The sequence below is a fragment of the Oncorhynchus nerka genome, linkage group LG27 (assembly GCF_034236695.1).
Source record: "Oncorhynchus nerka isolate Pitt River linkage group LG27, Oner_Uvic_2.0, whole genome shotgun sequence".
NCBI lineage: Eukaryota > Metazoa > Chordata > Actinopteri > Salmoniformes > Salmonidae > Oncorhynchus > Oncorhynchus nerka.
The window spans coordinates 34,682,709-34,708,096 of record NC_088422.1 but is presented as its reverse complement, the minus strand read 5'-3'; the positions used below and the strand labels follow the sequence as shown (position 1 = coordinate 34,708,096).

The window sequence follows — 25,388 nt, the reverse complement described above, 5'->3', positions numbered from 1 at the left end:
ACATGCTGTTGTGCAATTGGAATAGACAACAGGTGGAAATTATAGGCATTTAGCAAGACACCCCCAATAAAGGAGTAGTTCTGCAGGTTGGGACCACAGACCACTTCTCAGTTCCTATGCTTCCTGGCTGATGTTTTGGTCACTTTTGAATGCTGGCGGTGCTTTCACTCTAGTGGTAGCATAAGAGAGTCTACAACCCACACAAGTGGCTCAGGTAGTGCACATCAATGCAAGATGTGGCAAGAAAGTTTGCTGTGTCTGTCAGCGTAGTGTCCAGAGTATGGAGGCGCTACCAGGAGACAGGCCAGTACATCAGGAGACGTGGAGGAGGCCGTAGGAGGGCAACAACCCAGCAACAGGACCGCTACCTCTGCCTTTGTGCAAGGAGGAGCAGGAGGAGCACTGCCAGAGCCCTGCAAAATGACCTCCAGCAGGCCACAAATGTGCATGTGTCTGCTCAAACGGTCAGAAACAGACTCCATGAGGGTGGTATGAGGGCCCGACGTCCACAGGTGGGGGTTGTGCTTACAGCCCAACACCGTGCAGGACGTTTGGCATTTGCCAGAGAACACAAAGATTGGCAAATTCGCCACTGGCGCCCTGTGCTCTTCACAGATGAAAGCAGGTTTACACTGAGCACATGTGACAGACGTGACAGTCTGGAGACGCCGTGGAGAACGTTCTGCTGCCTGCAACATCCTCCAGAATGACCGGTTTGGCGGTGGGTCAGTCATGGTGTGGGGTGGCATTTCTTTGTGCTCGCCAGAGGTAGCCTGACTGCCCTTAGGTACCGAGATGAGATCTCAGACCCCTTGTGAGACCATATGTTGGTGCAGTTGGCCCTGGGTTCCTCCTAATGCAAGACAATGCTAGACCTCATGTGGCTGGAGTGTGTCAGCAGTTCCTGCAAGAGGAAGGCATTGATGCTATGGACTGGCCCGCCCGTTCCCCAGACCTGAATCCAATTGAGCACATCTGGGACATCATGTCTCGCTCCATCCACCAACGCCACGTTGCACCACAGACTGTCCAGGAGTTAGCGGATGCTTTAGTCCAGGTCTGGGAGGAAATCCCTCAGGAGACCATCCGCTACGTCATCAGGAGCATTCCCAGGTGTTGTAGGGAGGCCATATAAAAAGATAAAAACCTTAAAAGATTTAGATGCACTATTGTAAAGTGGCTGTTCCACTGGATGTCTTAAGGTGAACGCACCAATTTGTAAGTCGCTCTGGATAAGAGCGTCTGCTAAATGACTTAAATGTAAATGTAAATATAGGCACGTGGAGGCCACACACACTACTGAGCCTCATTTTGACTTGTTTTAAGGACATTACATCAAAGTTGGAACAGCCTGTAGTGTGGTTTTCCACTTTAATTTTGAGTGTGACTCCAAATCCAGACCTCCATGGGTTGATACATTTGATTTCCATTGATCATTTTTGTGTGATTTTGTTGTCAGCACATTCAACTATGTAAAGAAAAAAGTATTTAATAAGAATATTTCATTCATTCAGATCTAGGATGTGTTATTTTAGTGTTCCCTTTATTTTTTTGAGCAGTGTAAATTATACAAGTGGTTAGCCATTTTTAATACATGCATGATTCTTAAAAAGACTAGAAAAGAAGTAGTATATTTCTCCTCAACAGTGAAAGACTATCAAGTGTGTTGTTGATGTTATTTCTGTGTGTGCAGTTAAGGGCAAGGAGTGCTGATTTGTTTTGAGCCAGCTGCAGCTTTGCTAGGTCTTTCTTTGCTTCACCTGACCATATTACCAGACAGCAATCAAGATGGGACAAGATCAAAGCCTGAACAACTAGTACAGTTGATCTTTGTGTCATAAACGCAGAATAGCTTTTTATAACAGACATACCTCTTCCCATCTTCACAACAACTTTGTCAATATGACTTGACCATGATCACTGACCATCCAATGTTACTCCTAGGAGTTCAGCTTCTTCAACTTGTTCAGTGGTTACACCCTTTATGCACAAATCCTGTTGAAGTTTAGGTCTAAGAGAATGCTTTGAACCAAATACAATGCTTTTGGTTTTAGATGTATTTAAGTCCAGTTTATTGTTAATTACCCATTCTGACACTGACTGTAACACCTCGCTAAGAGTCTCAGTGCGCTCACCGGATGTAGGTGCTGAGGTGTAGTGTGCAATCATCAGCATACATAGTCGTTTTAGCTTCTTGTAAGACAAGTGGCAAATCATTTCTAAAAATAGAGAAGCGTAATGGCCCAAGGAAACTGCCCTGAGGGATACCACACTGTACATATCTGATGTTAGAGAAGCTTCCATTGAATATTACTCCCTGAGTTCTATTGGATAAGCAACTCTCCAACGATGTGATAGCAGGTGATGTAAAGCCATAACAAGTTCGTTTTTTCAAAAGCAAATTATGATCAATAACATCAGAGGCTGCACTGAAATCTAACAATAGAGCTCCAACTACCATCTTATTATCCATTTATTTTAGCCAATCATCTGAGTCAGTGCAGTACAAGTTGAGTGCCCTTCCCTATATGCATGCTGAAAGTCAGTAGTTAACTTGTTCTTTAAAAAATAGCATTGTATTTGTTCAAACACAATTCTCTCCATCAGTTTACTAAGAACAGGCAGCAAACTGATTGGGCAGCTGTTAGATCCACCAAAGGGTGCTTTACTATTTTTAGGTAGTGCAATTACTTTAGCTTCCTTCCACGCCTGTGGACGTACACACTCCTTTAGGCTTGGTAAAGACATGGTAAATATGGTGTGGCAGATTTCAAGACTCCGGTAGGATACACTCTTCCGTTCACCTACTAACTAATTGACATCTCCTCTGCCACTTATCAGTTTCCGGGTCACGGAGGAGAGAGGGTAGAATATGGACTTTTGCCCAAATGAGAAAAGACCTGTGATACTTCTGCTAGCAAAGCAGGCCCAAGCAGCCTAGCTAGCTACGTTAGCTACATTTGCTAACCAACAACAGAGGTTTCTCATTTAAACCTAGCTACATGACCAAGAGTGACTGTGACAGCAAACAATATTTTCAATTGTTCAGCTAGTAATTACTATTATGTGTAACATTAAAATACTTTCTACCTGTTTTCTGATTAAAGGTCCCTCGGAACTAGCTGAGAATGGGGATGAAGGCAGCCTGGCAGAGTCATCCAAACCCTCCTGTGACACACCTGCTTCTGAGAGAGACAAGTCCCCTGGAGATAGTCAGTACTACTAGTGTAGTATCTGCTTAGATACAATGTGACTGGTTGTGGTGTAGTGGTACACGTAATACATACAGTAGACCTATCATTTTTCCTCCTATTATTGGATACAAGCTTTTACTGTCATTGCATATGTTGACACTTGTTTCTGTATGGCCACAGAAAAGAAAAAGAGGAGAGACTCAGAGGCCTCACGTATGTCAGATGCCCCAAAGACAGAGTCTACACACCCTGCAGATGACTCCCAGGCCCACGAAACTGAGGGCACCTCTGACTCAGAAGATGAGCCTCCCCTCACTGTAAGATTTACCCTCTGTGTGGGACTACAGCCTCTCTTTCAAACATTATTCAAGGTGTTATAAAATGCTTAGCACTTAATAGTAGTCTATTGTTTTTGAGGGCTAGGCTATAACAAGAATCTGGAATCTGGTCAAATAATATGATCCGTGTATTGGATATGAAGTGAAGGCCATATAAGTTGAGTGAGATGGAAGCACATCTATCTTGTTATCTGTCTGATTTTGTGTTCTTGTCACAGAGGATTGAGGTTCAAGTCGTGTACCACATGGAGCTGCATGTAGCAGTAAATCATGTCCCAGAGAGGTTCATGAAATCCAACATCCTTTACTTTCTCAGGAACACGAAAGGTGGGGTGAGAGAAGGGAACCAAAGGAAGACCGGTCTACTCACTGTGTTATTATTCGTGTGTCCCTAATTTGTCACAAGAGAAAGCATTCAAGACAACCCTATTTAATGTTTCATTTATATATTTTTTATTCTGTTTTTAGAAACCATCATTGAGCCCATTGACGTGAATGAGGCCAACAATCTGATGCCCAAACTGTTGGAGATTGGCATGCTGAATGGACACTCTCTACTGATGCTGAAGGACATGCTCAACTACGTGTGTAATAGACAAGGGATTCATACTCTACTTGAGACAAAATCTTCAAACTTGATGAACAAGTTAGATAGGATATTCATGTTTATGACTCATGTATAATATGCACTCTTCTTTTTAAGTGGCCCATTAAAGCTTACTGCGTTCTGTTCTTAGTTGTTTCAGATGAGCCCTTTAAGTCTCAAGCCATCGTTACCCTACTGTTTCTTGGTGATTCCAGGTGTACATTCCAATGTTGTCTGTCAACCAGCTGAAGTTGACTGATGGAGGCTACCAGCAGGGGGCAGCTGCCTCCCAGGATAAGGAGGCAACTGGTGATGGGAAGGGGGACAAGGATGAGAGGCCTGTGGAGTCTCGTGGGGTACTTATGATTCGTGATGAGTTACTTAACAGCACTCACAAGTTCCTGGGTCACATCGAAAGGACTCTCCAGCAGCTGGAAGGTGTGTGTGTCTGTGTTTGTATATCATACCATCAAATAGTTCCTCCTCCCAGACAGGACCCAACCATCAACAGGGTCAGGACTTAGTTCAGCAGCTACCATGCTCTCTGTAAGCATGATATGTGTAAATGCATGCATGCATTTACATTACATTTACATTTAAGTCATTTAGCAGACGCTCTTATCCAGAGCGACTTACAAATTGGTGCTTTCACCTTATGACATCCAGTGGAACAGCCACTTTACAATAGTGCATCTAGGTCTTTTAAGGGGGGGGGCGGGTGAGAAGGATTACTTTATCCTATCCTAGGTATTCCTTAAAGTGGTGGGGTTTCAGGTGTCTCCGGAAGGTGGTGATTGACTCCGCTGTCCTGGCGTCGTGAGGGAGTTTGTTCCACCATTGGGGGGCCAGAGCAGCGAACAGTTTTGACTGGGCTGAGCGGGAACTGTACTTCCTCAGTGGTAGGGAGGCGAGCAGGCCAGAGGTGGATGAACGCAGTGCCCTTGTTTGGGTGTAGGGCCTGATCAGAGCCTGGAGGTAGTGAGGTGCCGTTCCCCTCACAGCTCCGTAGGCAAGCACCATGGTCTTGTAGCGGATGCGAGCTTCAACTGGAAGCCAGTGGAGAGAGCGGAGGAGCGGGGTGACGTGAGAGAACTTGGGAAGGATGAACACCAGACGGGCTGCGGCGTTCTGGATGAGTTGTAGGGGTTTAATGGCACAGGCAGGGAGCCCAGCCAACAGCGAGTTGCAGTAATCCAGACGGGAGATGACAAGTGCCTGGATTAGGACCTGCGCCGCTTCCTGTGTGAGGCAGGGTCGTACTCTGCGGATGTTGTAGAGCATGAACCTACAGGAACGGGCCACCGCCTTGATGTTATTTGAGAACGACAGGGTGTTGTCCAGGATCACGCCAAGGTTCTTAGCGCTCTGGGACGAGGACACAATGGAGTTGTCAACCGTGATGGCGAGATCATGGAACGGGCAGTCCTTCCCCGGGAGGAAGAGCAGCTCCGTCTTGCCGAGGTTCAGCTTGAGGTGATGATCCGTCATCCACACTGATATGTCTGCCAGACATGCAGAGATGCGATTCGCCACCTGGTCGTCAGAAGGGGGAAAGGAGAAGATTAATTGTGTGTCGTCTGCATAGCAATGATAGGAGAGACCATGTGAGGTTATGACAGAGCCAAGTGACTTGGTGTATAGCGAGAATAGGAGAGGGCCTAGAACAGAGCCCTGGGGACACCAGTGGTGAGAGCACGTGGTGAGGAGACGGATTCTCGCCACGCCACCTGGTAGGAGCGACCTGTCAGGTAGGACGCAATCCAAGCGTGGGCCGCGCCGGAGATGCCCAACTCGGAGAGGGTGGAGAGGAGGATCTGATGGTTCACAGTATCGAAGGCAGCCGATAGGTCTAGAAGGATGAGAGCAGAGGAGAGAGAGTTAGCTTTAGCAGTGCGGAGCGCCTCCGTGATACAGAGAAGAGCAGTCTCAGTTGAATGACTAGTCTTGAAACCTGACTGATTTGGATCAAGAAGGTCATTCTGAGAGAGATAGCGGGAGAGCTGGCCAAGGACGGCACGTTCAAGAGTTTTGGAGAGAAAAGAAAGAAGGGATACTGGTCTGTAGTTGTTGACATCGGAGGGATCGAGTGTAGGTTTTTTCAGAAGGGGTGCAACTCTCGCTCTCTTGAAGACGGGAGGGACGTAGCCAGCGGTCAGGGATGAGTTGATGAGCGAGGTGAGGTAAGGGAGAAGGTCACCGGAGATGGTCTGCTACATGCGTCATGTAACAAGTGCACCGCTTTCTCTGGTGTTTTAAACCGTATCTGAAGGTTTATGTGGTAAATGATGATGCTGTGTGGCCTCTCCATTTCAGGTGAGATTAAGCTGCACATCCCTGAGATGGACCTGGAGCCAGAAGTGGATGCGCTGCTGGCCACTCCAGAGGTGGTGGAAAAGCTGGAGCAGTGTGTGATGAACTGGCAGACTCAGATCACCATCGTCATTGAGGAGCAGCAGAAGAAGAAACCACAGGTGAGAGAGAGGGAATAGGCTACTGGGCCCATACATTTGATGTATGCAGAGCTTTTATGATTCAAAATGAAAATAAATGAGTAAAATTGTTGTTGTTTTTTTAAGTAAAAATGTCTGATTACTACTATTTCTCGTTGTTTTACACTCATTCCTATTCCCAGGTGCCAGGCCCCATGGCAGAGATAGATTTCTGGCGGGAGCGAACAGCCATTCTGAGTGCTCTGAGTGAGCAGCTCAAACTGCCTGTGGTGAAGAAGATCCTGGAGGTGATGACCAAAGCTGACCCGGTCACTGTCCAGAACCTGGACCTGACCGTGACCGAGCTCAGCAAGCTCCATGTGGAGTCTGTGGAGAATGTACGCTTCCTCAGCACACTGGAGCGACACTTCAAGGTGGGCATAGAAAAAGAGACCCCGTTCTCCCCAAACCTCACATTATGGCAGAAACATTCTATGTATAATTGAAAGATGTAGGTCTGACTATTCTGCTGCTGAAAGATGGAATAAGTTATTTTGATATGTCATCCTTATATCCTTGAGGCCAAATTGTAAGCTCTTCTCCATGCCCCGACTTAGCATTTGTCTTGTGTATCCCAGAACCTGGCCACGGGGGCAGACTTTGGTGTGATCCTGGACACCATCCCTCTGATGATGAACGGCCTGCGCATGGTGTGGATAATCTCCAGCCACTACAACAAGGACGAACGCATGGTGCCCCTCATGGAGCGCATTGCCTGGGAGCTGTCTGAGCGTGTGGCTCGTGTCGTCAATGTCCGCATGCTCTTCAAGTGAGTTGAACCTGTCCTCTTACCTCTTCTCATGACTTCAACTAACTCCACACTTAGTTTTGAAATCCTAACTGCAATCCATAACCCTAAAGGTTGTTATACGAAAGTCATGTTTTCTCATCCTCTCTTTACAATGACATGTACTGAATGTCGCTGTCTTTGCTTGAATCTTATATTCGTTGTAATGGACAGAGACAAGAGGGAGGTAGCGAAGGCCAAAGCTCAGGATGGAAAGCAGGTGCTGGACCAGTGGAAGGCTTGTTACTTTGAGGTGCGGGCCAGGATTGAAACATCAGGTAGAGACCCACGCTGGGAGTTTGACCGCAAAAAGCTGTTTGAGAAGACCGACTATATGGCCTCCATCTGCCAGGACCTGTACAAAATCCTGCAGGTCAGTTCAACCTGCCTGAGTGACAAACACCTCAACATCCTCTCAATCTAACCTTAAACAGACCGATCACATGCATATCCTTTATTTATTCAATGACTAACCCACACCCTGTTTTCCCATGCGTTCTATGAATGCTCAACACTTTATGAAAACCAATTGTAAGGCATTCACTTCTAGCTAAACACAATAGGAACATACTTTTTCAGATCTTGGAGGAGTTCTATAACATCTTTGGTCCAGAGCTGAAGGCAGTGACGGGGGATCCTAAGCGTATTGACGATGTGCTGCGCTGGGTAGACAGCCTGGTGGTGCCCATCGAGGAGCTCAGCTTCGACCCTTTCAACATCCGCAAGATGGGCAGTTGGAAGATGGTCATGCAGGACTTCAAGGCCAAGGTTCAGGTGGGAGCAGCAGGACATCCTGGTAGCAATTTTGGAATCCACATTCATTCATTCATCACCAAGCCATGATTCACTCCTCTCACCTTGTCTGTCTACCCAGGCTATCGAAGGAGAGGCCATCAACTTCATTGACCAGTCCTTCAAGACGCTGCGCTCTGCGTCGGCAGCCTTCGACATGCTTCTGAAGTTCAAACACATCCGCTCCAGAGAGGCCATCAACAACCAGATGATGATGAAGTTCAACGACATCCTGGCCCAGTACTGCAAAGAGGTACCTTAGGAAACAGACATCAAAAGACCAGAAAAGAACACAAATGTGTTGATTGGATTGGTCTTGACATAAGCTCCAGGCTTATAATATATAATTGTATATTTTTCATATAATTTGTAGAGTTCAAAAGGTACTCGCACTGAAATCATATAATTTGTTTACACAATGTGGCATCTGGATGGAGTCATGGTAATGGTGTGAGCTTTAGGAAAGCTTGGTCACTGTTGTGTGTTGTGGGATAGGTGGACATAATCAACGGGATATTTGTGAAGTGCAAGGACAACCCTCCTCTGAATAAGAACCAACCCCCGGTGGCTGGAGCCATCTACTGGGAGCGTTCTCTCTTCCACCACATCAAACACACCATCATCCGCTTCCTGGAGGTCACAGATATGCTGGAGAGTGAGCCGGGCAAAGCGGTGAGAGCACTGAGCAACTAACTAACTAATCAGAGTAATTGCTCCATGTTGTACATCACATGTATGTCTCCCAAATGGAAACCTATTCCCTGGTCAAAAGTAATGCACTACATAGGGAATAGGGTGCCATTTGGGATAAAAACATTTGTCTGAAACAGTTTTTTTACAGCACCATCTTCTCCTTAGGCCAAGGCCAAGTACCTGGAAGTAGGGATCCGTATGAAGGAGTATGAGCAGAAGAAGTATGAGCGCTGGCGTGACGAGACAGAACAAAGCCTGCCCCTGCTGATGAAGAGGACCCTGCTGGTCATGGTCAACAGCTCAGGGGTCGTCACTGGAGAACAGCCCCCTCTAGACATGGTACATAGTAACGCATCACCGGGCGGCTGGGCCTAAGATGAAATACACCTTTCCTCACTAGCAAGGCTTTTATGAACAAGTCTATTTTTTATTTATTTCACCTTTATTTAACCAGGTAAGCAAGTTGAGAACAAGTTCTCATTTACAATTGCGACCTGGCCAAGATAAAGCAAAGCAGTTCGACAGATACAACGACACAGAGTTACACATGGAGTAAAACAAACATACAGTCAATAATACAGTATAAACAAGTCTATATACAATGTGAGCAAATGAGGTGAGAAGGGAGGTAAAGGCAAAAAAGGCCATGGTGGCAAAGTAAATACAATATAGCAAGTAAAACACTGGAATGGTAGTTTTGCAATGGAAGAATGTGCAAAGTAAAAATAAAAATAATGGGGTGCAAAGGAGCAAAATAAATAAATAAATTAAATACAGTTGGGAAAGAGGTAGTTGTTTGGGCTAAATTATAGGTGGGCTATGTACAGGTGCAGTAATCTGTAAGATGCTCTGACAGTTGGTGCTTAAAGCTAGTGAGGGAGATAAGTGTTTCCAGTTTCAGAGATTTTTGTAGTTCGTTCCAGTCATTGGCAGCAGAGAACTGGAAGGAGAGGGGGCCAAAGAAAGAATTGGTTTTGGGGGTGACTAGAGAGATATACCTGCTGGAGCGTGTGCTACAGGTGGGAGATGCTATGGTGACCAGCGAGCTGAGATAATGTGGGACTTTACCTAGCAGGGTCTTGTAGATGACATGGAGCCAGTGGGTTTGGCGACGAGTATGAAGCGAGGGCCAGCCAACGAGAGCGTACAGGTCGCAATGGTGGGTAGTATATGGGGCTTTGGTGACAAAACGGATTGCACTGTGATAGACTGCATCCAATTTGTTGAGTAGGGTATTGGAGGCTATTTTGTAAATGACATCGCCAAAGTCGAGGATTGGTAGGATGGTCAGTTTTACAAGGGTATGTTTGGCAGCATGAGTGAAGGATGCTTTGTTGCGAAATAGGAAGCCAATTCTAGATTTAACTTTGGATTGGAGATGTTTGATATGGGTCTGGATGGAGAGTTTACAGTCTAACCAGACACCTAAGTATTTGTAGTTGTCCACGTATTCTAAGTCAGAGCCGTCCAGAGTAGTGATGTTGGACAGGCGGGTAGGTGCAGGTAGCGATCGGTTGAAGAGCATGCATTTAGTTTTACTTGTATTTAAGAGCAATTGGAGGCTACGGAAGGAGAGTTGTATGGCATTGAAGCTTGCCTGGAGGGTTGTTAACACAGTGTCCAAAGAAGGGCCGGAAGTATACAGAATGGTGTCGTCTGCGTAGAGGTGGATCAGAGACTCACCAGCAGCAAGAGCGACCTCATTGATGTATACAGAGAAGAGAATTGAACCCTGTGGCACCCCCATAGAGACTGCCAGAGGTCCGGACAGCAGACCCTCCGATTTGACACACTGAACTCTGTCAGAGAAGTAGTTGGTGAACCAGGCGAGGCAATCATTTGAGAAACCAAGGCTGTCGAGTCTGCCGATGAGGATGTGGTGATTGACAGAGTCGAAAGCCTTGGCCAGATCAATGAATACGGCTGCACAGTAATGTTTCTTATCGATGGCGGTTAAGATATCGTTTAGGACCTTGAGCGTGGCTGAGGTGCACCCATGACCAGCTCTGAAACCAGATTGCATAGCAGAGAAGGTATGGTGAGATTCGAAATGGTCGGTAATCTGTTTGTTGACTTGGCTTTCGAAGACCTTAGAAAGGCATGGTAGGATAGATATAGGTCTGTAGCAGTTTGGGTCAAGAGTGTCCCCCCCTTTGAAGAGGGGGGGACACTCCTGTAAACATCTTGTGAAGTCCCTTAACATTGTCTCTTGGGTGATATGTCCCTTATGTTTTCTCATCTCTGCATACTTTCTTTCTTTCTCAGACTGGCCCAGCAACTGAGCATGACATGGAGAGAGGGGTGCGTTACATGATGAATTTTGCCCCGGAGCTGAAGGAGATCATTTCAGAGACCAAGTACTTGGAACAATTGGGCTACTCTGTGCCTGAGCTTGCCCGTAATGTGGCTCTGCAGGAGGACAAATTCCTCAGGTGATATTTCCACACAACCAACACTGAGTGGCAACAGATGGAAACAGCTAAACCAGTTGGTGTACTCATCACAGTTGTCTTAACCTGCTTTAACACTGTTCTACTAGATATGTGGATGGGTTGAAGAACCTGGTGAACCGCTACCACTCTCTGATGGACTGTCTGAACGATGCAGAGTTCTTCCTACTGGCCGAGCAGATCCAGGAGCTGAGGAGGGTGATGCGCTCAGGATACAAGAGGCTCAACTGGAACGCCCTGGGTACATACCCTCTGCTCTGATATAATGAAATAAATGTGCATTTGAAGTTTTCATTGTTTTTCGTTCCCCAATGTGAGTACGTCACAATACTCAGAGGTATCTGTCCTTTCTGGTTTAAGGCATCTCTGAGTTCATCAACCGAGGCACCCAGGCTGCGTCTAAGTTTGAGTCGCTGGTCAATCAAATTCAGAAGAATGAGAGGGACATTGATGCCAAGTTGCAGTCCATTGAGACAGCCAACTTATTCAAATTTCCAGCCCCAGACAAATCTGATGACCTTCCAGGTAAACAGAATGTCAATACTATTTAGAATGACATTGGGTAAGCTAAAATATCACATCAAGTGGGAACGAGAGTCTGATAAACTGGTATTTTCAGTATTTTAGCCCTCCCTCACTGTAACTGGTTTTAGGAGTGAAAGAGTTCTGTGAGCTGATCGAGCGAGAGAGGGCGAAGGATTTGAATCTGTTGAGTAGGAAGTACACAGCCATTGGCCCTCTGCTCACCAAGATGGAGAGTCTGATCATGCAGACCAACAGTGGCAAAGCCAAGCGCATGGGCCAGTACTACACCTACTGGGAACGCAAGGTCTTCGACTCCCTCACCAAGATGGTGGTCAGGTGGGACATTTAGCATACCTCTTTCCAGGTGGCTTTAAGTACAGGCAAATACACATTGTGGTATTGTAAGCTATGGAAAAATTGGTAATGTTTCATAATTTGAGATGAAAGGTGTGGACATAACAGTGCATTATCTCTGTTCTCTCTTGTAGGAACATCCATACTTTTAACATGGCCATGATGGGCAACACCCCACTTTTCCAAATTGAAACCATCTTGTCTGCCCCTGAGATTGTGCTGCACCCCAAAAACAGCGAGGTGTACAAGCTCATAATGCAGTGTGTCAGAGACTGTGTAGAGAGCACCAAGGTAGGACACAACACCCTTCCCCTCCCCCAAACCTGTTTACCAACATATAAGAAGACATCCCTGTGTAGTGTATGACTGGTGTGACTCTCTTCCCCCACTAGCGGTTTGTGCGCTGGATGCATGGCACCTGTATAGAGTGTCCCCCTCAGCGTGTTGATGGAGAGGGTGAGTCAGTGGTGTTCAGTTTCTACAGCGAGGTGTGTCAGCACCCCCAGGTCAATGAAAAGGCCATGGCCGTCTCCCAGAATATCCAGCGCCTCCTCAGCGCCGTGGGACGCTACCTCAATCGCTGGAAGCGCTACCGGCCCCTCTGGAAGCTGGACAAGGCCATTGTCATGGAGAAGTTTGCTGCAAAGAGGCCCTCCTATGTCATGTATGACGAGAAGCTGCAGTTCTATGCCCGGGTTAGCGTAGAGGTGGCACTGCAGCCACTGGTAAAGGATGAGCACATCATGAGGCTGAACCTGGAGCCTCTGGCCCGCACCGTGCAGGAGAACGCTCAGGCCTGGGTCAACTCTCTGGGCAGACTGCTCAACGAGTCAGCCCGAGAGGACCTGTTCAACCTGCGGGATGAGCTACTGGTACTGCATACTTATTATTCAGTCAATGTTCCTATCGGTCCTAGACTATGGCGACATCATCTACTGTATATGAACGCAGCTGCCACTTCATTAAAGCTGTTAGATGCAGTTTATCATAGCGCACTGCACTTTTTTACGGCAGACAGTTGTATTACTCATCACTACCAGAAAGTTGGTTGGATCTCTCTTTGATGTCACGTAGGTTGAAACATTGCTCTGTTTTCATTTATAAAGCCCTTTTACAAAAACTGCCACTGTACTTAACATCATTACTAAACTTTTGACTGCAACCAAATGCTTCCTACAGATATTCATCAGTCTCACATTGCTGTGGAGGAATTTTGGCCCACTCTTGCATGCAGAACTGCTTTAACTCAACGACATTTGTTGGTTTTCATGCATGAACTGCTTATTCTAAGTCCTGCCACAACATCCCAATTGGGATTAGGTCTGAACTTTGACTAGGCCATTACAAAACTTCAAATGTGTTGCTTTTTAACCATTTTCATGTAAACTTGATTGTGTGTTTTGGATCATTGTCTTGCTGTATGACCCAGCTGCGCTTTAGTTTCAGCTCACAGACAGATGGCCTGACATTTTCCTGTAGAATTCTCTGATACAAAGCACAATTCATGGTTCCTTCTATTAAGACAAGTTGTCCAGGACATGGGTCCCATTATTCCTGGCGAAAACCAAACACTGCATTCAACGGTAAGAACCTTATACCAACTGTCAAGCATGGTGGTGGTAGTGTGATGGTTTGAGGATGCTTTGCTGCCTCGGGACCTGGACAACTTGTCTTAATAGAAGGAACCATGAATTGTGCTTTGTATCCGAGAATTCTACAGGAAAATGTCAGGCCATCTGTCTGTGAGCTGAAGCGCTGCTGGGTCATGCAGCAAGACAATGATCTAAAACACACAATCAAGTCCACATGAAAATGTCTGAAAGCAAAAAAAAAAATTGTAATGGCCTAGTCAAAGTCCAGACCTAATCCCAATTGAAATGTTGTGGCAGGACTTGAAACGAGCAGTTCCTGCTTGAAAGCCAACAAATGTTGCTGAGTTAAGGCAGTTCTGCATGCAAGATCGGGCCAAAATCCCTCCACAGCAATGTGAGACTGATCAATATCTGCAGGAAGCATTTGGTTGCAGTCATTGCAACTAAAGGTGGCACAACCCGTTATTGAGTGTAAGGGGGCAATTACTTTTTCGCACAGGGGAATTGGGAGTTACATCACTTTTAAATAAATAAAGTAAGTATCCATTTAAAAAAAAAAATGTCAACTCAAGTTCTGTTTATCTAATATTAGGTTTTGGTTGAAGATTTGATAACATTCAGTATAAAAAATATTCAAAAATAGAGAACATCTGAAAGGGGGCAAATACTTTTCACAGCACTGTATTTATATTTTGATGTGTGTATTTTCTGTCATTTCTGTAATTCAGGGCTCATCGGTAAAAGAGACCTTGGTCTCAGTATGACGCCCTGATAAAATAAAGGTTAAATAAAAAATAAATGCATCATACTATGAATTGCTGCTATTCTCTTAAACTCTATTCCTTACTAAGCAACCCCTCATGTTTGTGTATGATTGTATTGTTGAATAGCAACTGTCTGAGAACCTGAAGAGGAGCCCAAATACCCTGGAGGACCTGAAGTTTGTCCTGGGCACCATCTCAGACATCAGGGACATGTCTCTGGCTGTGGAAATGAGGTTCACTGACATCCAGGAGAGATACAGGACCCTGGGCATGTACAAAGTAGAGGTGAGGAACATACATTACTCGAGTGTCTGTATATTGTCTCTTCGTTATTTGTCTGTTGAGTGTAAGTCCGTATAGTTTTCCCTTTTGAGTTTATTGTGTTGCTGTCCCCTGTTTGAGTGTGGATCCCTGTGTGTGTTGCAGGCCACGGAGGAGGAGTTGCAGTTGTCGGCTAGTATCGGCCACCTGTGGAGTGATCTGTTTGAAGAATCCAGACTGGTGGACCGCAGCCTAGGACGGGTCAAGAAGACCTTCACTGAGGTGAGACAGATGCCATGACACCTCGACCAACACTAACTTTACCATCACAGTCTCGCCTATATCTATCATTACGATCCTCATCCCAAAATGTACATCCCCTCTCCCCTGTCTCACAGATTACTAAGGAGCAGATTGAGACGTATAAGCAGGAGCTGACCGTCTTTGCAGAGAGCTTCAACATGCATGGACCTGGAGCTGTGGGAGACAACCTGGAGAAAGGTAAGTGTTGACCCCCTTCCCATCAGACTGTCCTAACAGCCCCATCACTGCTCACTGGGTGATTTAATGTCTTTCCCCATTCTCTGTGTAGGAGTGACAGTGATGGGGACCTATGAGATAGAACTAGCCAAAATAGAGGCGGGACGTCAAGAGTTGGCCAATGCAGAGAAGCTCTTTGACCTGCCAATCACCATGTATACAGAGCTGCAAAACGTACAGAAGGAGATGAAGGGCCTGCGACAGATCTACGAGATCTACAAGTCTCAGAAGGTACGAGTTTCAGAAGGTACAGTGTGTGTTTGTGTAGTAGAGAACACAATGGCGCCAAACTTGCAAACATAAGCAAGCATTTCAAGTTAAACAGGTTCTCATGCACAAAATGTGTATCAGCCAATTAAAATGGCTGATTTACTTGCATGTGACATAAAGACGAATATATTGATAAAAGTCACCTTGTGATTTACACGGTTATCAAAACGTCACGCCAGGGTAAGCCTACACAAATCACAGCCCTTATTGTAAGTGTTTCTAAAATCCCCTATGGGAAATATGAATGGTGGGAAAATGATTTGAACCATTTCCAGGTTTAATGGGTATTATGACTCATACTGTGGTACTCTATAGTAGCTGGTCCCATCAGATAACATGGCACATGTTAGCCCCTTTTTTTTTTTTTTTTTTTTTTTTACAACTTCTGCAGCCAATAAAAATCTTAGACATAGTTGGACATGTTCCAACACTTGTTCATGGAAGCATCTTTAACATACCTCAGTCCAACAGCACGTTCTGATCAAAGCAACTTTGACTGACTGGTCAAATTGCTGTCTGTGTAAAGTTCCTAGTCCATGTAATTGTCCCAGATTTTGGCAAGAGTTCGAATCTCACGAATAGTCGTCCCCCGCCCCCTTTGAAATATAGATTTATATGTAAAAATCAAATCAAATGTATTTGTCACATACACATGGTTAGCAGATGTTAATGCGAGTGTAGCGAAATGCTTGTGCTTCTAGTTCCGACAATGCAGTAATAACCAACAAGTAATCTAGCTAACAATTCCAAAACTACTTCCTTATAGACGCAAGTGTAAGGGGATAAAGAATATGTACATAAAGATATATGAATGAGTGATGGTACAGAGCGGCATAGGCAAGATACAGTAGATGGTATTGAGTGCAGTATATACATATGAGATGAGTATGTAAACAAAGTGGCATAGTTAAAGTGGCTAGTGATACATGTATTACATAAAGATGCAGTAGATGATATAGTGTACAGTATATATGTATACATATGAGATGAATGATGTAGGTTATGTAAACATTATATTAGGTAGCATTGTTTAAAGTGGCTAGTGATATATTTGACATCATTTCCCATCAATTCCCATTATTAAAGTGGCTGGAGTTGAGTCAGTGTGTTGGCAGCAGCCACTCAATGTTAGTGGTGGCTGTTTAACAGTCTGATGGCCTTGAGATAGAAGCTGTTTTTCAGTCTCTCGGTCCCAGCTTTGATGCACCTGTACTGGCCTCGCCTTCTGGATGATAGCGGGGTGAACAGGCAGTGGCTCGGGTGGTTGTTGTCCTTGATGATCTTTATGGCCTTCCTGTGACATCGGATGGTGTAGGTGTCCTGGAGGGCAGGTAGTTTGCCCCCGGTGATGCATTGTGCAGACCTCACTACCCTCTGGAGAGCCTTACGGTTGTGGGCGGAGCAGTTGCCGTACCAGGCGGTGATACAGCCCGCCAGGATGCTCTCGATTGTGCATCTGTAGAAGTGTGTGAGTGCTTTTGGTGACAAGCCAAATTTCTTCAGCCTCCTGAGGTTGAAGAGGCGCAGCAGCGCCTTCTTCACGATGCTGTCTGTGTGGGTGGACCAATTCAGTTTGTCTGTGATGTGTACGCCGAGGAACTTAAAACTTACTACCCTCTCCACTACTGTTCCATCGATGTGGATAGGGGGGTGTTCCCTCAAGTCCACAATCATCTCCTTAGTTTTGTTGACGTTGAGTGTGAGGTTATTTTCCTGACACCACACTCCGAGGGCCCTCACCTCCTCCCTGTAGGCCGTCTCGTCGTTGTTGGTAATCAAGCCTACCACTGTTGTGACGTCCGCAAACTTGATGATTGAGTTGGAGGCGTGCGTGGCCAAGCAGACGTGGGTGAACAGGGAGTACAGGAGAGGGCTCAGAACGCACCTTTGTGGGGCCCCAGTGTTGAGGATCAGCGGGGTGGAGATGTTGTTGCCTACCCTCACCACCTGGGGGCGGCCCGTCAGACTTATTGGGTTAGTGCGTGCATGGGTGTCAAACTCATTCCACTGTGGGCCGAGTGTCTGCAGGTTTTTGGTTGATCTTTTCAGTTGTTCCTTACTAATTAGTGATCTTAATTCATCAATCAAGTACAATTGTGGAGCGAAAACTCGCAGACACTCAACCCTCCGTGGAATGAGTTTGACACCTGTGGGTTGGTGTGTTGAAAAGGGACATGCATTCAATTTCAGCCTTGCACACAAACACACTGCTATTGCCTAAAAATCTGATTGCATAGGATATCTTACATGGACGTGTACGCCTGAAAGCAGGCCGACATTTTCATGCATTTTTATAATCATCTGCTTTGTCTTAAGTGTTATTTCACTAGAGAAGGATGATCCAAAGTAGAACTACAGTCGTGGCCAAAAGTTTTGAGAATGACACAAATATTAATTTTCACAAAGTCTGCTGTCTCAGTTTGTATGATGGCAATTTGCATATAGTCCAGAATGTTATGAAGAGTGATCAGATAAATTGCAATTAATTGCAAAGTCCCTCTTTGCCATGCAAATGAACTGAATCCCCCAAAAACATTTCCACTGCATTTCAGCCCTGCCACAAAAGGACCAGCTGACATCATGTCAGTGATTCTCTCGTCAACACAAGTGTGAGTGTTGGCGAGGACAAGGCTGGAGATCACTCTGTCATGCTGATTGAGTTCGAATAACAGACTGGAAGCTTCAAAAGGAGGGTGGTGCTTGAAATCATTGTTCTTCCTCTGTCAATCATGGTTACCTGCAAGGAAACACGTGCCGTCATCATTGCTTTGCACAAAAAGGGCTTCACAGGCAAGGATATTGCTGCCAGTAAGATTGCACTTAAATCAACCATTTATCGGATCATCAAGAACTTCAAGGAGAGCGGTTCAATTGTGAGGCGAAGACTTTTGGAGGATGGCCTGGTGTCAAGAAGGGCATCAAAGAAGCCACTTCTGTCCAGGTAAAACATCAGGGACAGACTGATATTCTGCAAAAGGTACAGTGATTGGACTGCTGAGGACTGGGGTAAAGTCATTTTCTCTGATGAATCCTCTTTCCGATTGTTTGGGGCATCCGGAAAAAATCTTGTCCTGAGAAGACAAGGTGAGCGCTACCATCAGTCCTGTGTCATGCCAACAGTAAAGCATCCTGAGACCATTCATGTGTGGGGTTGCTTCTCAGCCAAGGGAGTGGGCTCACTCACAATTTTGCCTAAGAACACATCCTCCGAGAGCAACTTCTCCCAACCATCCAGGAACAGTTTGGTGACGAACAATACCTTTTCCAGTATGGGGGAGCACCTTGCCATAAGGAAAAAGTGATAGCTAAGTGGCTTGGGAAACAGAACATCGATATTTTGGGTCCATTACCAGGAAACTCCCCAGACCTTAATCCCATTGAGAACTTGTGGTCAATCCTCAAGAGGCGGGTGGACAAGCAAAAACCCACAAATTCTGACAAACTCCAAGCATTGATAATGCAAGAATGGGCTGCCATCAGTCAGGATGTGGGAAGGTAATTGACAGCATGCCAGTGGCGGATTGCAGAGGTCTTGAAAAAGAAGGGTCAACACTGCATATATTGACTCTTTGCATCAACTTCATGTAATTGTCAATAAAAGCCTTTGACACTTGTGAAATGTTTGTAATTATACTTCAGTATTCCATAGTAACATCTGACAAAAAATATCTAAAGACACTGAAGCAGCAAACTTTGTGGAAATTAATATTTCTGTCATTCTCAAAACTTTTGGCCACGACTGTACAGTAGAAACAGTTTGCACTTGTTATCATCCTACAGGTGGCAGTATTGCATCTTAAATCAACTCAATGTAGTAAGACACTTGGCTGTCATTAGTATGTTACACATACATGCAGGCCTACAATGTTTTATAGTTTTGCACTATTATAATAACCCCCTTTGCCACATGCCTTCGAGCATCAAGGACCAACATTGAACAGATTTTTCCTCAACAAAAATGCTTAATGCTATAATGGCTCGAACCCATTGTTAAAAAGCACTATCAATTACGAGTCAACCACTTTAGTAGTGGGTTCCACCTAGAAGTGGTGAGAACTGCGATTTTACAAATATATAAGACGCTTTCTTTTTTTAACGATGTATAATAAGCTTTCTTGTAAGGACCTCATTTATCTTTTTTTCCATTGATGGATTCTGACTTCTAAACTTGAAATATTGTTAAACATCAGGTATCCTATGGCAAGGAGAAGGGCCGCAGTATGGTTGTTTCACACACCAGAAGTTAATGGTTATCTGTAGGAGGAATGTATATGGTGGAGTCAATTAAGGTTGGATATGAGCCAGGGGCTTGGAATCTTACTGTGTGAGGGAAAGGCAATCGCATCGTTGCGGTCCCTGATAAGGGTGGAGAGCTGTGGATTAGTGAGGAATGGGGGTCAAGATCAGGTCAGGTCACAGTAAGGGAGAAGGAACAGTTAATTAACCACATCACTTAACTTCCTGCCTAGCGATAAAGATGTAATGTTTAGAGGGAAGGAGGAGTTCACCTAAATTGGAGTATATATATTTGTGCAGGTGGGAACATGTCTTTGTCTGTTCAGCTGTCTGACCCTTTGGGTGAATAAACTTGGTTTGAGCTCTTTATAGTTGTCCGTCAGTTTTTACCCTGTTATTTAGAACCTAACACCATAAAATCACATGGATGTGAGTGAAATTGTCATATATGCAAAAACAGGAAAATGTTGTCTAACGTTAGTAGTAGCTAATAGCTTAGTCAAGAATACATCCGTGCAATTTTGGCATGCAACATTTTGTTACAGACCAATGGAACAAGTAAACCTTGAATTTGTAGGTTTAACATATCCTTCTAGTGGCCAGGGTCGACCTATTTTAAGAAATACCATTGGTTGGTGGATAGAAAATCTAAGATATTTGATAGGCTGAAGCAGAATTTGTGCTAGGATGTAATCACTTCCACCTGGTGAAGTTAGCATAGGGCTAACTTGTACCATGTTATCTGATGGGACAAGCTACAATTTAACGTTCGGTCATATGCTAGTAAATCAACTATTTTAATTGGATGATGCGCATTTTGTACGTGAGAATCTGTTTAACTTTAAATGCGTGCTTATGTTTGCAAGTATGGCCCCAATGTTTGCCTTTATGTGTGTTGCCTTATGTGTGTCTTTCAGGCAGCTAAGACGGAGTGGTCCCAGACTCTGTGGGCGAACCTGAACATCCAGCTGCTGCAGGAGGGCGTTGAGAGCTTCATTAAGAGTCTGAGGAAGCTGCCTAAAGATGTGCGGGCCCTGCCTGTGTCCTTCTTCCTAGAGGGACGCATGAAGGAGTTCAAAGAGTCCCTGCCTCTCCTTCTGGACCTGAAGAACGAGGCCCTCAGAGACAGGTACGCCTAATCACCTATGGATGTGGACTTAGAGAGTAGGATGTTTAGGTGACAGAACCTGATATCAACACACAGGCCCTATAACAATCACATGACTGTAGTGGGAAGTAATATTTGATATTTGTATATACAGGATATTATATATACAGTATATCACACAAGTGAGTACACCCCTCACATTTTTGTAAATATTTGAGTATATCTTTTCATGTGACAACACTGAAGAAATGACACTTTGCTACAATGTAAAGTATTGAGTGTACAGCTTGTATAACAGTGTAAATTTGCTGTCCCCTCAAAATAACTCAACACACAGCCATTAATGTCTAAACCGCTGGCAACAAAAGTGAGTACACCCCTAAGTGAAAATCTCCTCTAGAGCAGTGATGTTTTGGGGCTGTTGCTGGGCAACAAGGACTTAAAAACTCCCTCCAAAGATTTTCTATGGGGTTGAGATCTGGAGACTGGCTAGGCCACTCCAGGACCTTAAAATGCTTCTTACGAAGCCACTCCTTCGTTGCACGGGCGGTGTGTTTGGGATCATTGTCATGCTGAAAGACCCAGCCACGTTTCATCTTCAATGCCCTTGCTGATGGTAAGCTTTGTTACCTTGGTCCCAGCTCTCTGCAGGTCATTCACTAGGTCCCCCCGTGTGGTTCTGGGATTTTTTCCCCCCACCGTTCTTGTGATCATTTTGACCCCACAGGGTGAGATCTTGCGTGGAGCCCCAGATTGAGGGAGATTATCAGTGGTCTTGTATGTCTTCCATTTCCTAATAATTGCTCCCACAGTTGATTTCTTCAAACCAAGCTGCTTACCTATTGCAGATTCAGTCTTCCCAGCCTGGTGCAGGTCTACAATTTTGTTTCTGGTGTCCTTTGACAGCTCTTTGGTCTTGGCCATAGTGGAGTTTGGAGTGTGACTGTTTGAGGTTGTGGACAAGTGTCTTTTATACTGATAACAAGTTCAAACAGGTGCCATTAATACAGGTAACGAGTGGAGGACAGAGGAGCCTCTTAAAGAAGAAGTTACAGGTCTGTGAGAGCCAGAAATCTTGCTTGTTTGTAGGTGACCAAATACTTATTTTCCACCATCATTTGCAAATAAATTCATTAAAAATCCTACAATGTGATTTTCTGGATTTTGTTTATTATTTTGTCTGTCATAGTTGAAGTATACATTACAGGGCTCTCTCATCTTTTTAAGTGGGAGAACTTGCACAATTGGTGGCTGACTAAATACTTTTTTGCCCCACTGTATACTGTAGAGCCTAAGGTTAACTTATAAGACAAAGCATGAACGAAGAGAGTATATATTAGGCCAGAGGCCTAGAAGCCTAGGAAATGAGAATTGATCATACAACCTTCCTCCATGGACTGGATACAGGAGAAGAGCAAGAACAAAGGCATTTAATTCCATTTATAATATATGAAAGTGTACATTTCAACCTAAAACCAACCACCATTGACCATTACCATTAACGTAAACACTCCCATGGCCAATCGCAACAGTGTGTCACAGAATTTAAAGGTGTGTGTGGGGGATGAGACCTATGTAAATAAAGCAGAATTCCTGAGAAGACAAAACTTTACATAATAGAGTAATTTAGAGATAGAGATCATCATTCATATAGATAGCAGAGTTATCCTCCGTGAACACGTTTCAGATAGATACCAAACATGGATAATGTAGTATTATTCTGTCACTCATTTAATAGTCAGTCCTCTGGATACTGTAACAGAGAGATACATTTTGGCCCCTCAGAGGGAGAAGGGCTAACTAGTCTTTGAGCATTGTCCTTTTTGCTTTCCTTGTGTTCCTGGAACATTTGCCATGCAACTCCATGTGTCAGAGAGCACATACATGAAGGCCAACAAAATACCTCCTGAAAAAACTAGAAACAAATGAAGTGAATGTGGTTTTAATGTATTTATTTATATAGAGAGTATGTGAATGTTTGTTTGTCCTTGATCCTCCTCAGACACTGGAGGGAGCTGATGCAGAGGACTAACACCAGCTTTGAGATGAATCCAGACACCTTCACTCTAGAGAACATGTTCGCCATGGAGCTGAACAAGTATGGCAATGTCATCGGTGAGATTGTCACCTCAGCTGTCAAAGAGCTCAGTATTGAGAAGGCAAGCAACCCCTTTAGGACGTTTATTTCATCACACAAAGCTGTAATTGTACAATTCTCTTTGCGGTGTGTTCAACATTGTATGGTCAGTATCAATAACTAAACATTGAGTTTATATGTCATTTACATTTAGATAATGGGTATATGTGTGTTTGTGTACAGGGAGTGACGGAGGTGGTGGAGACCTGGGAGAATATGAAGTTTAGTGTGCAGCGCTACTTCAAAGGCACCCAGGAACGTGGCTCTATCCTGGGGGTGGTGGACGAGATTCTGCAGAACCTGGATGACAACGCCATGAACCTTCAGAGTATGGCAGGCAGCCGCTTCGTAGGGCCCTTCCTGGCCACCGTACAACAGTGGGAGAAGAGCCTGTCCCTCATCAGCGAAGTCATAGAGGTCAGTCAACGTCCCAAATAGCACCCTATTCCATATATAGTGCACTACTTTTTACCAGGGCCCATAGTGCATTATGTAGGGAATAAGGTGCCCTTTGGGACACAGCCAGTGACCTTTGGGTCCTAGTTCATGGAAGAGTTAAAATACTGTTGCGTACAACTCTCATCACAAGCTCATTGTCCTTTGAAACCACCGTTGAGTATAATGGTAACCACCCACACAGGATCTGTCCTGAAATTATATGCCATCTCCTAAGGTTTGGATGCTGGTGCAGCGGAAGTGGATGTACCTAGAGAGCATCTTCATTGGAGGGGATATCCGCTCTCAGTTACCTGAGGAAGCCAAGAAATTTGACAACATTGACAAAATGTTCAAAAAGGTGATTGACTTGAGTCCCACTTCTATTAGAACATAATTAAACACAACACGTAATGCTTTTAGACAGTATTGTCTTACTTAGTTTTGTGTGCTTGCATGGTCTACTCTAGATTATGACAGATACAGTGAAGGACCCGGGAATTAAGAGGTGCTGTCTGGTGCCCAACCGGCTGACTGACCTGCAGAGTCTGAGTGATGGTTTGGAGCGCTGCCAGAAGAGTCTCAACGACTACCTGGATTCCAAACGTAACGCCTTCCCTCGCTTCTTCTTCATCTCCGACGACGAGCTGCTCAGCATCCTGGGTAGCAGCGACCCTGTCTGCGTCCAGGAGCACATAATAAAGGTACTGTAGCATGTCACTACAGGCCAGAGATGGTTCTCTTCAGGTGATCAAAGGTGTAGTCATCTTGGTGGCTTTTGTTTCCTAAAGTGTGTGGAGTTAACGTTGCCTTTTCTCTCCCACCCAGATGTATGACAACATAGCGTCTCTGCGGTTTGACGTGGGGGGTAACGGGGAGACGGTGGCTGGGGCCCTGGTGTCTGCGGAGGGAGAGGTGATGGACCTGAAGCGGCCGGTGCCAGCCGAGGGCCGGGTGGAGGACTGGATGACTGGAGTACTTCTGGAGATGAGGAGGACCAACAGACTCATCACCAAGGAAGCCATCTTCCGCTACTGTGAAGACAGGGGCAGGTTAGTGTGTTTCAGAAACACACGGACCTACTCCTGTCTTCAAAGTAAAACTTTGTATGTGTGTAAGATGCCAGTGAAATATTCAGCAGCACCAGTCCATAGTGTGTGTTTCCCTCAGGATTGACTGGATGTTGCTGTACCAGGGGATGGTGGTGCTGGCTGGGAACCAGGTGTGGTGGACCTGGGAGGTGGAGGACGTCTTCCAGAAGGTGAAGAAGGGAGACAAGCAAGCGCTGAAGAACTACGCCAAGAAGATGCACCAGCAAATAGACGAGCTGGTGACACGCATCACTCAGCCCATGAAGAAGAACGACCGAAGCAAGATCAACACTGTCCTCATCATCGACGTCCATGCCAGGGACATTGTGGACAACTTTGTCCGGGACAGGTAGGGAACAACATAGTGCTTTGTTATTATACTTACTGTACTGGATGCAGTGACATATGACTTCAGATGAAGATGATGTTTCTCCTCATTTCTCTCTCATGCAGTATAATGGATGCCCGTGAGTTTGAGTGGGAGAGCCAGCTGAGGTTCTACTGGGACCGGGAGCCCGATGATCTGTTTGTGCGCCAGTGCAGCGCTGCTTTCTCCTATGGTTATGAGTACATGGGACTGAATGGTCGTCTGGTCATCACCCCTCTGACTGACCGCATCTACCTCACCCTCACACAAGTACAATACCTGAACCTCAGAAAGCTTTGTCAGTCTGTATTTATACCCTGTTGAATGATGGAGGTGAATGATTTTGTCTAACTGTAACTACCACTGTGTTTGTGCTTGC

General features: G+C 45.1%; 1 protein-coding gene across 1 annotated transcript in view; it reads left to right on the top strand.

The window, feature by feature from the left end:
• The window catches only part of dnah10 (dynein axonemal heavy chain 10), a 57,824-nt gene that overhangs the window by 2,663 nt on the left and 29,773 nt on the right, over positions 1 to 25,388 (top strand). The window contains exons 3-33 of the mRNA XM_065011143.1: positions 3,108 to 3,212; positions 3,375 to 3,511; positions 3,751 to 3,859; positions 4,001 to 4,116; positions 4,334 to 4,556; positions 6,432 to 6,589; positions 6,751 to 6,981; positions 7,186 to 7,376; positions 7,569 to 7,767; positions 7,974 to 8,168; positions 8,269 to 8,439; positions 8,682 to 8,858; positions 9,045 to 9,218; positions 11,145 to 11,311; positions 11,419 to 11,570; positions 11,690 to 11,854; positions 11,983 to 12,190; positions 12,343 to 12,499; positions 12,601 to 13,080; positions 14,691 to 14,849; positions 14,991 to 15,107; positions 15,224 to 15,326; positions 15,418 to 15,596; positions 20,789 to 21,000; positions 22,982 to 23,138; positions 23,300 to 23,533; positions 23,790 to 23,912; positions 24,022 to 24,255; positions 24,380 to 24,603; positions 24,722 to 24,991; positions 25,096 to 25,279. Of these exons, the coding sequence (XP_064867215.1) occupies positions 3,108 to 3,212; positions 3,375 to 3,511; positions 3,751 to 3,859; positions 4,001 to 4,116; positions 4,334 to 4,556; positions 6,432 to 6,589; positions 6,751 to 6,981; positions 7,186 to 7,376; positions 7,569 to 7,767; positions 7,974 to 8,168; positions 8,269 to 8,439; positions 8,682 to 8,858; positions 9,045 to 9,218; positions 11,145 to 11,311; positions 11,419 to 11,570; positions 11,690 to 11,854; positions 11,983 to 12,190; positions 12,343 to 12,499; positions 12,601 to 13,080; positions 14,691 to 14,849; positions 14,991 to 15,107; positions 15,224 to 15,326; positions 15,418 to 15,596; positions 20,789 to 21,000; positions 22,982 to 23,138; positions 23,300 to 23,533; positions 23,790 to 23,912; positions 24,022 to 24,255; positions 24,380 to 24,603; positions 24,722 to 24,991; positions 25,096 to 25,279 (5,711 nt within the window). The remainder of the gene's footprint in view (positions 1 to 3,107; positions 3,213 to 3,374; positions 3,512 to 3,750; positions 3,860 to 4,000; positions 4,117 to 4,333; positions 4,557 to 6,431; positions 6,590 to 6,750; positions 6,982 to 7,185; positions 7,377 to 7,568; positions 7,768 to 7,973; positions 8,169 to 8,268; positions 8,440 to 8,681; positions 8,859 to 9,044; positions 9,219 to 11,144; positions 11,312 to 11,418; positions 11,571 to 11,689; positions 11,855 to 11,982; positions 12,191 to 12,342; positions 12,500 to 12,600; positions 13,081 to 14,690; positions 14,850 to 14,990; positions 15,108 to 15,223; positions 15,327 to 15,417; positions 15,597 to 20,788; positions 21,001 to 22,981; positions 23,139 to 23,299; positions 23,534 to 23,789; positions 23,913 to 24,021; positions 24,256 to 24,379; positions 24,604 to 24,721; positions 24,992 to 25,095; positions 25,280 to 25,388) is intronic.